At 46.2% G+C, this 16,315-nt stretch overlaps 1 protein-coding gene across 5 annotated transcripts in view; it reads right to left on the bottom strand.

Annotated features, from left to right (window-relative positions):
• The window catches only part of FAM117A (family with sequence similarity 117 member A), a 54,620-nt gene extending 44,179 nt beyond the window's left edge, over window positions 1-10,441 (bottom strand). Inside the window, exon 1 of one of the 5 annotated variants that reach the window (XM_023204422.2) lies at window positions 10,053-10,441. In XM_023204422.2, coding sequence (XP_023060190.1) covers window positions 10,053-10,248 — 196 coding nt within the window. In that variant the 5' untranslated portion in view covers window positions 10,249-10,441. The remainder of the gene's footprint in view (window positions 1-10,052) is intronic. The other 4 variants (XM_023204421.1, XM_023204425.1, XM_023204424.1 and 1 more) reach the window with 4 other exon arrangements.
• Window positions 10,442-16,315: the final 5,874 nt, after the last annotated feature.

Below are 16,315 nucleotides of genomic sequence, written 5' to 3'. Positions count from 1 at the left end.
TCTATATTCTCCATTTCCCTGAAAAATACAGGTGATTTTTTGGGCCTTTTAGAGTTGAGATTCAGAGACTCTTTCTTTCTATAGAAGCAACTGTTTTTGTCTTCCTCTATGAACACAGAACTACCCCAGATTCCAATAAGAAAGAGTCCAGGTGCTGCTCTCAGCATTAAGATGTGCACACCCCCCATGGATGTGGTTCATATAGCCCTCCTCTCCCCAGTTTCTAAATCCAGACTATGCCATATTGTGAAAGCCCTCTGGCTGCATCCCCTCTATCATGCCAAATGCTATCCACTCCCACCCCAACCCCACCCCTGGCTTGTGTCATATCTGATGGGCAGGAGTTAAGAAGACAATCCTCAAACAGGGGCTGTGTGGCAAGTTTTCCACCAGCCTGCCGCTGTGGGGCAGGGAGTGCACGTGTTATCAGGAGTGGTTTTTCCAAAGCCACGTGGGCGACCAGACATGCACAGAGCACAGCAAACTCTTTTTTTTCTTTTCTTTTTTTTTTTGAGACGGAGTCTCGCTCTGTCCCCCAGGCTGGAGTGCAGTGGCGCCATCTCGGCGCACTGCAAGCTCCGCCTCCTGGGTTCACGCCATTCTCCTGCCTCAGCCTCCCGAGTAGCTGGGACTACAGGCGTCCGCCACCACACCCAGCTAATTTTTTGTATTTTTAATAGAGACGGGGTTTCACCATGTTAGCCAGAATAGTCTTGATCTCCTGACCTCATGATCCGTCTGCCTCGGCCTCCCAAAGTGCTGGGATTACAGGCGTGAGACATCGCACCCGGCCAAGCACAGCAAACTCTTAAAGGGAAGGGAGTGTGGGGTAGAGAGGAGAAGGAGGGGAGGGAAGAGAGGGTAAGATAAGCTGCCTATGCTCCCAATCACATTTTCACTCTGTTCAAACTTACACCCAGGTGGGCAGGTTAAAAAAAGCCATTTTCGGCCGGGTGCAGTGGTTCACACCTGTAATCCCAGCACTTTGGGAGGCCGAGGGGGTTGGATCACCTGAGGTCGGGAGTTCGAGGCCAGCCTGATCAACATGGAGAAACCCCATCTCTACTAAAAATACAAAAATGGCTGGGCGTAGTGGTGCATGCCTATAATCCCAAGCTACTTGGGAGGCTGAGGCAGGAGACTCGCTTGAACCTGGGAGGTGGAAGTGGCGGTGAGCCGAGATGGCACCATTGCACTCCAGCCTGGGCAACAAAAGTAAAATTCTGTCTCAAAAAAAAGAAAAGAAAAAAAGTCATTTTCACTAAGCCACCAGACACATGGTTGGCAACCTTCAAGGCAGGGAACAAAGACTCTGTGGACAACAGTGTTAAGTGTCCAGGGCCTGCGAAGTGATAACAAGCATCTCTTTCTTGCACTTCCCTATCTGGTGGTTGGTGGGAGGAGAAATAGCAGTGCCTGCTATCACAGGATGGTGGCTGGCTTGAGAGGGGGCACTTCCAGCCTGATCACACCTCTGAAGCCATCACAGGGCCAACAGATAATTCTCCTCCTTGGCCTAGAAAAGCCACTGATCCAGATTTTGTTTTCTTCCATCTCCTTGCTACACAGAACACTACTAGGAAGTTGGCACAAATCTACCTGGAGTGAAAAGACAGCTAGTATTCATCTTGGTCTCCTTGGCCTCTCACCATATCCACTTCAAAGCCTAAAGCCAGGCAGTCTGGCTTTTTCACAAAATCATAACAAAATTCTACACATTGGCTGTTTCCATGGATCGACCTGGTAACTGCCCAAGCTCACCCTCTAGCTATAAGTGTGTTGGGAAAAGAACCTACAGGCCTAGCAATGACATCTATGGAAATGCCACGTCTTTGCCACCAGCTGGGCTTCAAGCCCAATGACCAGGATGAATAGGCGACCAGTGATTTAAGGAAAGAAAGAATACTAACACTTCGGGGGGTTTTGCCTTGTAAGTAGCTGAAGAGAGGTATTACAGAGGGGGAACAGTATGTGGGGACCAGAAGTGGGAAAGACCATTCTGAGTGAGCCTGGGGGAGGTGTGGCTTACTCTCCCCACTCTGCTGCCTCCCCAGCAACTCAATCCAACAAGTATTTATTGAGCATGACACTCCCCATCTGCCCTGGCCCTCCCTCTGCAAAAACACTCAGATCTGTTCAAGCTGCAGGGTGAGTTCCATTGCACTTGAACTTGAAACATGAGGTGCCTACTCTTAAAAAGGCAGGCACACAATTTCCAGTATAGGGCAGAAAGGACTCAAGAGGTTTGAGAAAAATAAGGAATATAGCTGACTAGACAAGGCGAAACAATGTCACTTTTGAAAGGGAAAGGAAAGGAGAGAGTAAAAACTTAATTTAACCTTAGGGAGAATAATATATTGACAATCTTTTTTTAAAGACTTCTCAAAACATCCCAGTAGTTTTCTCTAATTAACCTCACCAAACACTGAGTATTTCTTCATTCTTTGCCTCCTCCAGCTTGAATTTATGTTTTATTCACTTATGGATGTGTTAGCAATCTGCTTTTAGAGTTGTACATTAATCCTTCCTTTGACCTTTGAGGAGGTAATATCTTGGTGCTCTCCTGCATGTCTTCATTTAGGATCAGATGATAAGGGACTCAAGTGGCAGAGCTGGGGGTGAACTAGGCTGCCCCTAACAAACATGGCTTCCCTGGAAAAGTCATCCTTCGTTTACAGGATAGGGAGCTCAGAGAGGAGGCACCCCGTGGATGGCTTGAGCCCAGGAAACTATGGTGAGCTATGATGGCATTACTGGATTCCAACCTGGGTGACAGAGCTAGACCCCATCTCTCAAAAAAAAAAAAAAAGAGAGAGAGAGACAAAGGCTGGGGGCGGTGGCTCACACCTGTAATCCCAGCACTTTGGGAGGCCAAGGCAGGGGGATCACTTGAGGTCAGGAGTTCGAGACCAGCCTGGCCAACATGGTAAAACCCCATCTCTACTAAAAATACAGCAATTAGCTGGGCATGGTGGCACACATCTGTAGTCCCAGCTACTTGGGAGGGTGAGGCCGGAGAATTGCTTGAACCCAGAGACGTGGAGGTTTCAGTGGGATATAGAATGAGACTCTGTCTCAAAAGAAAAAAAAAAAAAAAAAAAGAGAGCGAAAGAGGAGGCACCCCAAACCTACAGCTTTGTTCTGTCACATACCATCCATCCTCTAAGAAGCCACATTCAGGCAGTCTCTGAGAGAAAACTCCTTAACCCTTGATGACAGGCCAGCTGCTTCAGAGCAACCAAAACCCTCCGAGTATTCCCAGGCCTCCCCCAGCCTCCACCCCTTTTACTGGGGAGCTGGGAGCTCAAACTGCTAATGTACGCAGAGCTGAGCTAAAGGCACTCCATCCCTCCTCCACTCCCCCAGCAACTCTTGGGGGCTCCTGAGCAAATCCACAAACCTGTATGCCTGAGCAGGGCAAGGTAAATGTCTGTACATGGCCTGGACTTCAGTTCCAGGTCCCCCAGGGCCTGGACTTGAAGTTTTTCTATTATGAAATACTTCGATAGCATTCTTTTAAGTTCATTAAAGCCACCCTTGATTAGCTGCAGTGCTCCCACACAGTAAGGGTCGATCAAGGCGTATGTGGGCCTAAGGTGAAGCATTTAAATGACTGCAAGGCTTGGCATTCAGCTTTGTAGTGACCCTGAGGGGAAAGCACAATGCCAGGCAGAGTTTTCCAAACCAGGAGGTTTGGTGGGGACCATGAGCTGAGCCTGAACACTAGCAGCCAGCTGTTACGAGAACCTCCTACCATCCAGCTGTTGCCAACAACAGCCCCTTCATGAGCTCCACAAACTGGAGAAAACTGGGGCACAGATAACTTAGAATTTTCAAATATCATCCACAACTCTTCCCTTTCTGAGATCAGGATTTGTTTTTGACCTAATAATGTGAGTAGATTTGGCTAATATTTGGTTAATTCATATCCTGCTAACCAAATAATGGAGCCCTCTGTGAAGACTGAACCTAGACGAAGCGGGGAACTGACCAGATTTCCCACCCATCCTTTCTTTGCTTCCACTCTTCCCTGTTCCCACTTCTGTGACAAAGAAGGGTAACATGCATCTCAAAGGATAGCAGAGCTTACTAACCCAAGAAGAGACTGTCCATTCTCACTAACTCACTCTCTGGTGAGCATCTACCTTTGCTCTGAACTGGGAGTGACATACAAGGTTTTCCTTTCCATTGCTTTAAAAGGGCTCCAGGGCCAGGTGTGGTGGCTCATGCCTGTAATCCCAGCACTTTGGGACGCCAAGGCGGGTGGATCACCTGAGGTCAGATGTTGGAGACCAGCCTGGCCAACATGGTGAAATCCCTCCCACCGTCTCTAATAAAAATACAAAATAATTAGCTGGACATGGTGATGCACACCTGTAATCCCAGCTTTTTGGGAAGCTGAGGCAGGAGAAATGCCTGAATCTGGAGGTGGAGGTTGCAGTAAGCCAAGATCGTGCCATTGCACTCCAGCCTGGGTGACAGAGTAAGAGTCCGTCTCCAAAAAATAAATAAATAAGCTGGGCGTGGTGGCTCACGCCTGTAATCCCAGCACTTTGGGAGGCCGAGGCAGGTGGATCACAAGGTCAGGAATTTGAGACCAGCCTGGCCAATATGGTGAAACCTCATCTCTACTAAAAATACAAAAATTAGCCGGGTGTGGTGGTAGGCGCCTGTAGTCCCAGCTACTCGAAAGGCTAAGACAGGAGAACGGCTCGAACCTGGGAGGCAGAGGTTGCAGTGAGCCGAGATCGTGCCGTTGCACTTCATCCTGGGTGACACAGTGAGACTCTGTCTCAAAAAAATAAAAATAAAAATAAAATAAAATAAATAAATAAATAAATAAAATAAAAGGGCTCCAAACTGCCTGTGGAGTAAGGGTAAGCCCAGGCAGGTCTAGTCAGAACACTTCAGCTAGAGTCAAACGTGATAGTGTCAGTAAGTACTCCATAACCAGACCTGCCCCTCAGAACATGCCACACCCTAAAGTCTGAATCCTTTAGCAGGAAGGCTCTATGTGAGTCATCTAAGAATCTGGAGGAAGATGCTCTAACAGTTCTTCCAAGATCAAGGAATAGTGTGGCCCTGATGCCCATCACACCATTCAAAATAAACTGAATTCAGCAGAAAATACAGGCATAGTGTTCTCTTGGCTATTAAAGCCCACCAGCCACTGTGGTAACACCCAAATTAGCACCATCACTATGAAAGTTTTGCATTACTGCCTCCAACTTTCTAAAGATCTGTATGTCTAGAACGTGAGAACAATGTCCTCTTGCCATCACAGCCCACTGTTGTTCTCACCCCTCTGACACTGACCTCAAACGGTTTAAGATCTCTTAGCTCCATGTTATATAAGTGAGACCTTCTCGTACTATATAATCCTTTGCTCTCCAAAATACTGAAGAACACATGGACTCACACTCCTTTGGGTACCAAAGAGATAAAGCAGTTAAGCAGCTAGCCCCCACTTTCAAGGATGTCATCACTGGTGATAACATTTAAGAGTCAGATGCTTCAGCAGTGCATTTTGCTGACCATGTATGTGCCTGGTGCTGGCAAAGCTGTCAAAAGCAACAGTTAGCAGTGTTGGGCTAGGAAGTGTCTGGTGTTTTAATGCTTCCCAAACAGAAGCTGCCTCAATCACAGGTTTTAGAAGGGCAATTGTAGCTCTTAAAGGATTTTAACTACACCCCCAGGCCTCATTATAGCAAGATGATGCCTTGGCATGGAAAGGTTGGAACTGTCTTCTAATCTCCAGCCTGTTTCTGGTACCAGTAGCCATGTGGACCAGTTTGCTGAGGGCTTTCTCTTAGGGACTCTAATATGCAACCTCCTTTTTATGGTTCCAGACCTATCTAAACACCCATCCCCCAAGAAATAAGTTTTCAAAGCATTGCAAAGAAAGGCGTTTAACAATTTAATAACATAAGCACTGCAGCCTTGTATTCACGAAACAGCCATCCTGGGGAACCTAATCGACATTTGATATAAACTACCTTTCTTATGTCCCCGTGGGGAAGCCAATATTTTAGGGCAACCATGACTACTGCCAGCTCTCCTTTATCTGTTCAGAAAAATAAAAGGTAATGAAAAAAATTCAAAACAGGAGATAAGCCTAAAGTAATTTCCATCTGATTGTGAAATATGTTCACCGCAGTTGTGGGCTGTCAGGTTGGGGGAAACGGGTTAAGAGACGAGAGGGGGCAAATTTGCCTAACAGTTAAGGTTTTATGTCAATTCAAATTAGCTTATGTCTACCGAACACATCACCTGACAATGGTGGGGGTGGAGAGGCTGGATTCACACATGACCATGTTCTACAAAGATTGAGAACTGACTGGAAGCAGGTGACCCTCTTTTCTTTTGCCTTAAAATATGAGTGGGACTACAGGCTTGTTCATTTTCTTTACCCCCTTAGAATTTTCTGAAGTTTATATTACACATGTTTGAAACTGATCTTTATATAGGAAAAACAGGTACACTGTTTGAGACAAGAGTTGGCAAACTTTTCTGTAAAGTGACATATAGTAAATCTTTTAGGCTTTGTGGGCCCTACAGTCTTTATCACAACTCTTCACCAACAGCACAAAAGCAGCCCTAGACAATATTTAAATGAAGCAGTGTGGCTGGTTCCCATAAAACTTTATTTACAAAAACAGGTCCACGGCCAGATATGGCCTGTAGACTATAACTGCCAATCTCTGGTTAAAGAAGGTTCTGGTGGTCAGAAGAGGTTCCAAGGCAGCATTTAGCTTCCCTGGCACCCAGCTGGTCCCAGTGGGGCTGGTCCACTGGAGAAATAATTTGCAAAGCTAGATTAACATTATCTTCATTCTAGGAACATACAGACACACTAAACAAGATAGGCAGGACTAGAACCCAGAACAATTCACCTCCTAGTCCTATTTTGTCCTTCATCATGGTCCTGGAAGAGCATAAAAGTTAGCAGCCTCTAAGTGACATAAGACACAAAAGAGAATTTAATTTAAGGGAGAATTGCAGTAAAAAATTTATCTTAGGTTTCTATTACCCACTAGTGGCTCTTAGCTTTTCTAGAGCTGACTTTCATTTTTCTTTCCACTCTCTTCAGCCTTCCTCACTCCTAGCCCAGGCTCATAAAAATGAAGCCATTCCTTATTTTACGAAGACATACCTTATGGATGAATGGTTGCAGAAGGCAAATCCTGCTTTTTACACCATAACCCTTTTCACAAGGTCTAATATGTCTTGTCAAGAACACAGCAGGATGTGTGGTGGGGAGATAACTGCACAGCCCTGAGCGTTACATCACTTTGAGATGGGCAAGAGAAACAGTGACGACACTTAATTGTTCCTGAAGCCCAGTCCCAGCTCACATGCCTTTTTAAACAGCTGGGTTTCAGAGCTCTGTTTAGAAAGCTCATTTTAAAAGATGAGAGAATAAAAATGCAAGAGGAGGCCCTGAAATTCTGAAACCTGTAGTACTGGTTTCAGATCAATCTGGGTTTGCTCTTTGAAGCCTGAAAAGGCAATGGGCTCTGGCCAACAGTGCTCTCACCTTGGCGAGCAGAAGGAATAATAATATAAGCAGCACTTTTATAAATTTCTCATGTGCCAGGCACGTTTTAAGCACTTTCTATCTATTAACTCATTTAATTCTTATGATATAGATATTATTATCCACAGATGAGGAAACTAAGACACAGAAAGAACTTCCTCAAAGTCACACATCTAGTAAATGGCAGAACCTGGATTTAAAACCCAGGCATTCCAGTTCCCAGTGCCATTCTCTTAAAGGTTTCTGACTACAAGGGGTTTCCTTTTATCCCATATACTCTACTGTCCTAGAGAAAACCACCTCTGGTGCTTTCTAAGGCCAAGGAATGGAAATAATGTGAACACATATGTGGGCTTAAGTTAACATGTAAAAGCCCTGATGTGCCTCCAAAACAGAGGCCAGGTACATTCCCCTAATGCCTGGCCACAAAGAAGGTCACATGCTCTGGCTACTCTCTCCTCCTATTTTTTCCCCTCTCCTGCCATACTGAAAATCTACAGATAATCCCCCCGACTACCAACTAGGCGAATGCCTTATTAAAGCTTCTGGGATATTAATAAGTGGATAAATTATTGATCAGCCCAATCTATAAGCAAGAGTCCACCCAACTTGCCCTAAATCACCTGACAAGTTATGCAGAGCTCTAGCTTCCTACATTTCTACCAGTATCCCAGGGCCTCTGGCTCTATAAAAGGAGCAGGCCATGTAATGAACCCAGACATCCAAACCTACATTCATCTCCCTTCCACAGCATCCACCAGCAATTGTCCTTTTAATATTAGTTCTATAGTAGACACAAAATAACTGATCTTAAAATATGATTGCTTATCAGTTTCCAGCTACTATACAGGTAGGCTTTCTGTTGTTTTCCACTAAAAGTGACTAAGGTTCTGGTTCTTGTTCTACCAAGTTCCCGGGGTTTCAAGGAAGCCCAAACAAAACCAACAGGTTTGTAGTCGTGTGGTTTGCTTTATAACTCATGATAGGCATGAGTTAGTCTGGGCATTGCCTTACTCCGCACCACCAGATTCTAAACATACTTTTACTACTTGGTCACCATCTTGCTACCAGATTTGACCAAGTTTCTGCATCCCAAGATGTGATGCTAACATATACAGTGGAAAGTCCAGAAAGACTTGGAGGCTTTCTACCTCAGAGATCCTCTTAATCCCATTCCTACCTAGCAAGGAGTAGCCCTGTAGTAGCTACTACTCTGTAATAGCCCCGCAGAAGCAGGAAGATGTGCAGTAACTAGGCTTAGTAATCATCAGAAGCTCAAGAGACTCTGCTTTAGAGAATGTCATTAACCGTTAAGATGGCAGGGATCATGACTTTTGTACATTTGGTAGAGGCTCCGGCTTTGGAAGTGTGCAATGATCTTTTCACATCTGGTGTGAATCAAATACAAGCCTCACTTTCAACTTATTGCCAACCTCCTCATGCAAGTAGGTTCCTTTTCCCGTTCCTAAGTACTTGCATTTGTGGCATCCGTCACAGATTGGAGTACGAAAGCAAGGTTAAGTTTGCTTCTCCCTAGTTTCCCCACAGCCACCACATCAAGCTGTTATTAAGAACCCATTTCAGTGCTGTTCAGAAAGTGGGGTACTTGCCACCGTGCACTTGACTGTAGCCCTCACCCCACTGCCACGTTGGCTGCAATGCCCAGGACAAAACAGCCTTGGTGGGTAGGGGGATGAAGGGGGTAGAAAGGCAGGGGGCAAAACTGCCCAGGTCTCTCCCCGCTACACACACACACACACACACACACACACACGTTGCACACAAACGATGGTTGGAATGAGACAGCCATATTAAGCAGGTCAACAATCTGGGAACATACAACTTCTGGGACACAGGGAGAAGAATGTAGGGAGCGTGCCATTTGCACCACGGTAAAAGCCGTTAAACTAACTTATTCCAAAGGGCTGAGAAGAAATCAGCTCCAGGAGGTGGCATAAAGGGAAGCGCACGTGAAGTGGTGGAGAATGGAACTCCAGCGCAGTAGAGAGGGATGCTGGGGCCAAACTCAAGCTGGAGAAGAAACACATGGCTGCACGGGGCTCTGCTCCATGCCCCTCCCCCTCCCCGTGCAGGCGTCCAGCGCCCACCGACTCCTGCTCCCAGCGCCAACCCTCCGCACGGGGCGCCCCCACCACCCGCCACTCCTCCTCACGCCTCGCTCCCACCCCCTGCATCTTCCACTCACCCCACACGACACCTCTGCCCACTTTTCGGTTACGCCCCCAAAGCCAGCCTCCATCTGCCAGGTCCCTCCCCTCACCTCCGGGACCCGACTCCCCGCACACTCCGTCCCAGTGGTGCTGCCCACGTTTCAAGGCTCCTCGCTCTCGCTCCCTCCGCCCTCATAGACTCTGAACGCCCCCTTTCTCTTCCCTCGCCCCCATCCACTTGGGAAAGTGGCAGACCCTCACTTCTCCCCGTCCCCTTCCCCCGGTCACGCGCCCCCCCTCCCCCAACGGCTCCTCCCACGGCACCCGCTCCAGGCCCGGCTCACCTGCACGGCCACCCCCGTCCCGGCGCTGGTGCGGCTGCTGCAGCTGGAAGGGAATCGTGGCCCTGAGCGGCTGCAGCCCAGCCCGGGGGGAGCCGACGGGGGCTGGTGGAGAGCAGCCCCGTCGGAGCCCCCCGGACCCTCCGCGCCCCGGCCCCCAGGCACCTCCGCCTCTGCCGCCCGCTGCGGCCCCTGCCATAGCCCGCCCGGCTGGCTGCCTCAGCCCCACAGCGAGCCCCGCACAGCCCCCCAACCCCCGCTGCCGCTGCTTATCTGCTCTACGGGGCGGGGACCGGCCCCCTCATCCTAGAGCTGTCATTGGACTGCGAAAACCCAGACCTTCCACCCCGGCCAATCCACGGCTTATCCTTCCCTTTCCGAGGATGATTGGTCGATGTGCCTAGCGATCCAAGCCAAGACCCCACCCTCACACCGCCCCCTTCGGCTTTCCAACATCCCAGGAGCAGCTGATTGGCCTGTACAGAAGAGGGCTGGTTCTCCAGCGCCACCAATGAGAAGACTCGGAATAGGGGAGCGTCACACCCAGTCCCAGGTAGTATGCAAATATAATGTCACGTGACGTCAGGCTGAGCTGGAGAGTGGGGGCGGCGCTGGGTGTAGGTTGGAATCAAACACTAGTGAAATAATTTTTGGGGGCGGGAGTAGGGAGCAGTGTCAAACTTTAAACAGTTGAGTCCCTGAATCACCCAGAAAGCGATACCTTCAAAAAGTATTACATTTAATTTAACCTAAAAAACATTAGTTTTAAATCCTTATAGGATCTCAGTGCTACTTACAACCTCCAAACTAAGAGCCTACAAATTAATGCAAGGTTTGCATATTATTTGCATGTGATTTGCATTATATTTGTGCATTTAATGGCGACCTTGCCTCATGTGACACTCACATCTGTCTTTCTCCACATTTCCAAGTCCCTACTTGGTGTTGATCCAACCTTAAAAAAACAATTGCTAGCCTGTAAATTAAATTGGGACTCTGAAAAGAAGCAGGGAATTTCCCTTCAGAGTCGTCCACTCCAAGTCTAGCTCAGCAGAGTGAAAGGAACAAAGCGACTAAAAAACTTGCCCAAGTTTGCACCGTGACTCCGTTAACAAATCCTGGTCTTCCCAGATCAATGCTCTCTGACCTACAAGTCAAAATGAGAGTGGAAGGTCCCCAAAGAGAATGCACACAGTTGTGAAAAGCACATGCTGCAATATATATAAAGGGATTTGGGAAAGAAAATAACATTTAAGATACTATTAAAAAGCATTATGCTTCAAAAGAAAAAAAATTACTCTTGGTATTTGTTAATCATTTTGTTCTACATATGGAAAAAGCAAAAGTCAATCAACCCTGGATTGTCTGTGATTAGGGACCATCCAAATAATTGAATAATTCCCTCCAGATTTATATTTAGCTGTGAATTCTATTTTTGATCTTGCTACAGATTTTTCTTTCTATTTCTGTTTTTGCCCAGTTTAATGTTAAAAAGAAGATATTCCCTGAAGCCATACTAACTAATCAGAGAAAAAGAGGTAATCTGGGAGCCTGCTGTGAGGCAAGGAGAGGTCATTCTGGGATTAAATATTGAAAGTAGATAATACCCAAAGTAGAAATTCAAGAGTGGGTTGAATATTAAAAGTAGCCTACATACACTGAATGAATTAAGGCAATGGAACATCCTGAAGAAAGGTTTTCTTTGCAAAGAGTGTACTTTTGCAGTTTTGAAGGATTTACCTCAAGATCTGACATTTGAACTGTTTTATTGATTGAAGAATTGCTGTACTACTTTTCCATGAAGAGGACAACCTAATCAAAGACAGAGAATAATAAAAATTGATGAACTGATTAAAAACTCAGTTTTTATAAGTTTAATTAACTCAGTTGAAAAAAGATATCTTGCATTTATATTGTTCCTCAATTTCAAGTAGTTCAAAGTCTTCATATACTTTTTAAAAATCCTCATGACAATTTGGAAAAGGAAAAACGTGGATTCTTACCATGGTGCAAGTAGTGAAAATGAAGCCCAAAGAAGTGAGTCCTTTTGATTCCTAGCTCAAATCTCTAACACATCAATCATATTGAACCACCCTGCCTCACATCTTCATTAATAAAATCAGTAATGGTAGCAACGAATATTCATTGAATTCCTCTCTCCATGCTAGGTACATGTTAAGTACCATGCATACCTTATCTTATTTAATGCTCAAGATCACACTTGTGAAATGGGTATTATTCCCTCTTCACTGAAACTTCAGGGAGAAGTACAGTAACATGCCCAAGGTTACCCAGGTAGCCTGACTCCAGAGCTGAGCTCCTGATCTCTATGAGTGTAAAATTTTCTTAAGAACACAGGATTACTGTTTATGTCTTACATAAAGAGTCTCCAAAGATGCAAATCTCATTAAGATGTTAAAATTAACATCTGTCTAGTGTTTTATAGCTTTCACATACATTATCTCATTTAATTATCACAATAGGCATGTAAGGCAGAAAATGCAGATATTATTGTCCTCATTCTTCAGGAGGTTAAGTTCTACAGAGGCTAGGTGACTTGCCCAAGATCATCTTAGTAAATGGCAGACCTAGGACTTACATCCTTGGTCTTTTGACTCCAGATTCAATGCTTTCCCAACCAACACTCAACTTCTAGACCATTGGTCCTGCCTGAGAGGCAAAAGGTAGATTAGTTGTTCTTTTGAAAGCTTTTCTTGTCTGACAACTTATACTATGTTAGGACCCCTCAACATGTAAATTCTCAGTCTTAGGAGACGATGAGTGGTTTTTATTGGCTGAGCCAGACAATGTGTGTTTAGAAGTAAAGCCCTAGGATGAGGATCTTGAAACACTTTGGGTAAGTGGCTTCCTCTCTCTGTGCCAGAATCACCCCTGCTTCATCAACCTCACAGACTTGTTCTAAAAATAAGGCGACACATTATTGTACAGATGCTTTCTTCCCTCAGAGAGAGGAGTAATATGCATGGTTCCGTGGATACTGTGTTTAAACTTTATTCCAAAGCCAAGGTACCAGAAATTAAGAACCTGGACAGTAGAAAAAGAGCCAGTGGAGGTGGTAAAGCTGAAGAAATGGATCTTCTGAGTCCAGAAAGTCATGGTCTTTCTTGATAAGTTGCTGGCAAGACACTAAAGTTGATCCTAGCTGGAGGAGTGACAAGGGAGGCATGCATAGGAGAATTTGGTCCTCTCCTTACTAGGTATCATGCTCAACCAGCTGTCTCTTATTCTCTTCTCTATCACTAATAGCTTCTCCTGGCATGGGCATGATGGGAGGATAAGGACTACCTCTGAAGATGAACCCCTGTCTGCTTCCTCCAATGAAAGAAGCCTTGGCTTTGGGGAGGCTGTGTGCTGCTAAGGGGAGATGCCTTGCACTCATTACAAAGCATCTAACTTGCAACAAAACTTTGCTACTGCCCTTACTGTCATCCTTATCAACATCATTGCCATTAATTAATTAGCTCATCACAAGTTTATTGAAATGACCATTATGTGCCAGACACTGAGCTAGGCACTAAGCTCTGAATGACAATAATGTTCAGAGACATTGTCCCTGTGCTGAAGTTCACAAGCCAGTAGGCCGTGAAGCCTGTATGCAGAAGTGGCCCTGGGCTAGATGCTATTTCATTTGGGATACATGACCTGGTTCCTGCTTTCAGAGACTTTGGATCAGAGGATCACACTTAAAAACATCAAAAGTAGAGGACTGGCCGGGCGTTGTGGCTCACGCCTATAATCCCAGCACTTTGGGAGGCTGAAGCAGGTGGATCACCATGTAAGGAGTTCAAGACCGGCCTGGCCAAGATGGTGAAACCCCATCTCTACTGAAAATACAAAAAATCAGCCAGGCATGGTGGCAGGCGCCTGTAATCCCAGCTACTAGGGAGGCTGAGGCAGAGAATTGCTTGAACCCAGGAGGTGGAGGCTGCAGTGAGCCAAAATCGCACCACTGTGCTCCAGCCTGGGCAACAGAGCAAGACTCTGTCTAACAACAACAACAAAAAGTAGAGGATTAAAGACACTAAGTGCATCAATAATTTTTTTTAATCTATAAGAGACTTATTTGCTTTATGGGTTTCCAACAGCAAATGCTTAGGCCCATGACTGCAGCATGCTCTTGGGATGTCCACAGCTAAATGTCAGAAATAAATGAGGACTCAAGGAATTGGCATTATTTTTCCTACAGGTGTAAGTCAGAGATACAGCCATTCCCCAAGCAGTCCCTATGAGGTTTCAAGTCTTTTTTTTTTTTTTTTGAGACGGAGTCCCGTTCTGTCGCCCAGGCTGGAGTGCAGTGGCCGGATCTCAGCTCACTGCAAGCTCCGCCTCCCGGGTTTACGCCATTCTCCTGCCTCAGCCTCCAGAGTAGCTGGGACTACAGGCGCCCGCCACCTCGCCCGGCTAGTTTTTTTTGTATTTTTAGTAGAGACGGGGTTTCACCATGTTAGCCAGGATGGTCTCGATCTCCTGACCTCGTGATCCGCCCGTCTCGGCCTCCCAAAGTGCTGGGATTACAGGCTTGAGCCACCGCGCCTGGCCGAGGTTTCAAGTCTTAAAAGTTGCACGAGTCTAAGATACTACCAAGGGCAAAAGGCTGTGGGGACTTTTGACAGATCAGAGGATCAGCAGGGAAGCCTTAGCCTGCTGGCTACTGAATTGAGAGGAACTTTCCACTCCTGAAGGACCTCGCTGGGCCTACATCCAGGGCACCTTGAATTCCACCCTGTGCCTCCATTTATGCCACAATAACCAACAAGAATGGGAGTTTCAAATCACTATTTTTACCCTTCAAAATATGACACCCAGTAGCAATTATTCAGCAGACTAGAGAAGTCTTGGTATTCCTTGGTACCTGGAAGACAGTCTCTGAACTTCCTAGTAAATTCTAAGTGCTTACGTCTTTGCTCCCCTCTCCAAGTTCCAAAATAATAAAACAGAAAATAAGATGACGCAGATACACTGTGTCTCTTTCCGACCTACCTCCTTTACTCAGCCTCTGTCTGAAATGTCAGGACTGGCTCCTCAGGGAACAAGATCCTGAGGAAATGGGGTCAGAACTGAAGGAGCAAAGCAGCCTGAGAGGGATTGGGAAGGAGGGTTGAGGGAATGAATGAGGTTATGGGAACAGAGTAGGGAGGGGGGTCCTAGCCCTCAGCATCTCTTCCCACTCTGGTGCCTCCCTCTCCCTGCATCCCTTCCCTCTTACTCTCAGGGTAGCCAGATGGCCTGGATTTTGACCTTCAGTACTTTCTCTGACTCATTTTGTTCCCTGCTGTGGCCCACCACATGCTGTCTTCTTTCTTAGTTCTCTCACTTGTTCCTTCTTCATTCAGACTGGCTGACATTCACCCCTTCAGTCTCCTTTTGCTCTCAGTGGGCATCTACTTTCCTTGCTAAATGGCAGCCCTTTTAAAATGAAGATTCTCGGCTGGGTGTGGTGGCTTATGCCTGTAACCCCAGCAGTTTGGGAGGCTGAGGCGGGCAGATCACTTGAGGCCAGGAGTTCAAGACTGGCCTAGCCAACATGGTGAAACCCCGTCTCTTCTAAAATACAAAAATTAGCTGACCATGGTGGCGTGCGCCTGTAGTCCCAGCTACTTGGGAGGCTGAGGTAGAAGAATCCCTTGAACCTGGAAGGTGGAGGCTGCAGTGAGCCGAGACCGTGCCACTGCACTCCAGCCTGGGTGACAGAATGAGACTCCGTCTCAAAAATAAATTAAATAAATAAATAAATAAATAAATAAAATGAAGATTCTCATCCTTGACAATAAATGATATGGTGTAAGTTTTCAAACAGGTAAAGGGTAAATGCAGGATCAGAGACATTAAAACTCTAGAATAGGCCAGGCGCGGTGGCTCACGCCTGTAATCCTGGCACTTTGGGAGGCCAAGGCAGGTGGATCACAAGGTCAGGAGATCGAGACCATCCTAGCTAACACAGTGAAACCCCTCTATACTAAAAATATGAAAAAAATTAGCCGGGCGTGGTGGCGGGCGCCTGTAGTCCCAGCTACTCTACTCGGGAGGCTGAGGCAGCAGAATGGTATGAACCCAGGAGGCGGAGCTTGCAGTGAGCTACTGCACTCCAGCCGGGGCGACAGAGCAAGACTCCATCTCAAAATAAATACACAAATAAATAATAATAAAATAAAACTCTAGAATATTGGACTTAATGGCACTCTAAGAAAAATACAAAGTAGATTTTAAACAAACAATTGGAAGAAACATTAGAAACTATATGTGAT

Source organism: Piliocolobus tephrosceles, chromosome 16 (genome assembly GCF_002776525.5).
Source record: "Piliocolobus tephrosceles isolate RC106 chromosome 16, ASM277652v3, whole genome shotgun sequence".
NCBI classification, from domain to species: domain Eukaryota; kingdom Metazoa; phylum Chordata; class Mammalia; order Primates; family Cercopithecidae; genus Piliocolobus; species Piliocolobus tephrosceles.
This window is presented reverse-complemented; position numbering and strand designations above follow the sequence as displayed.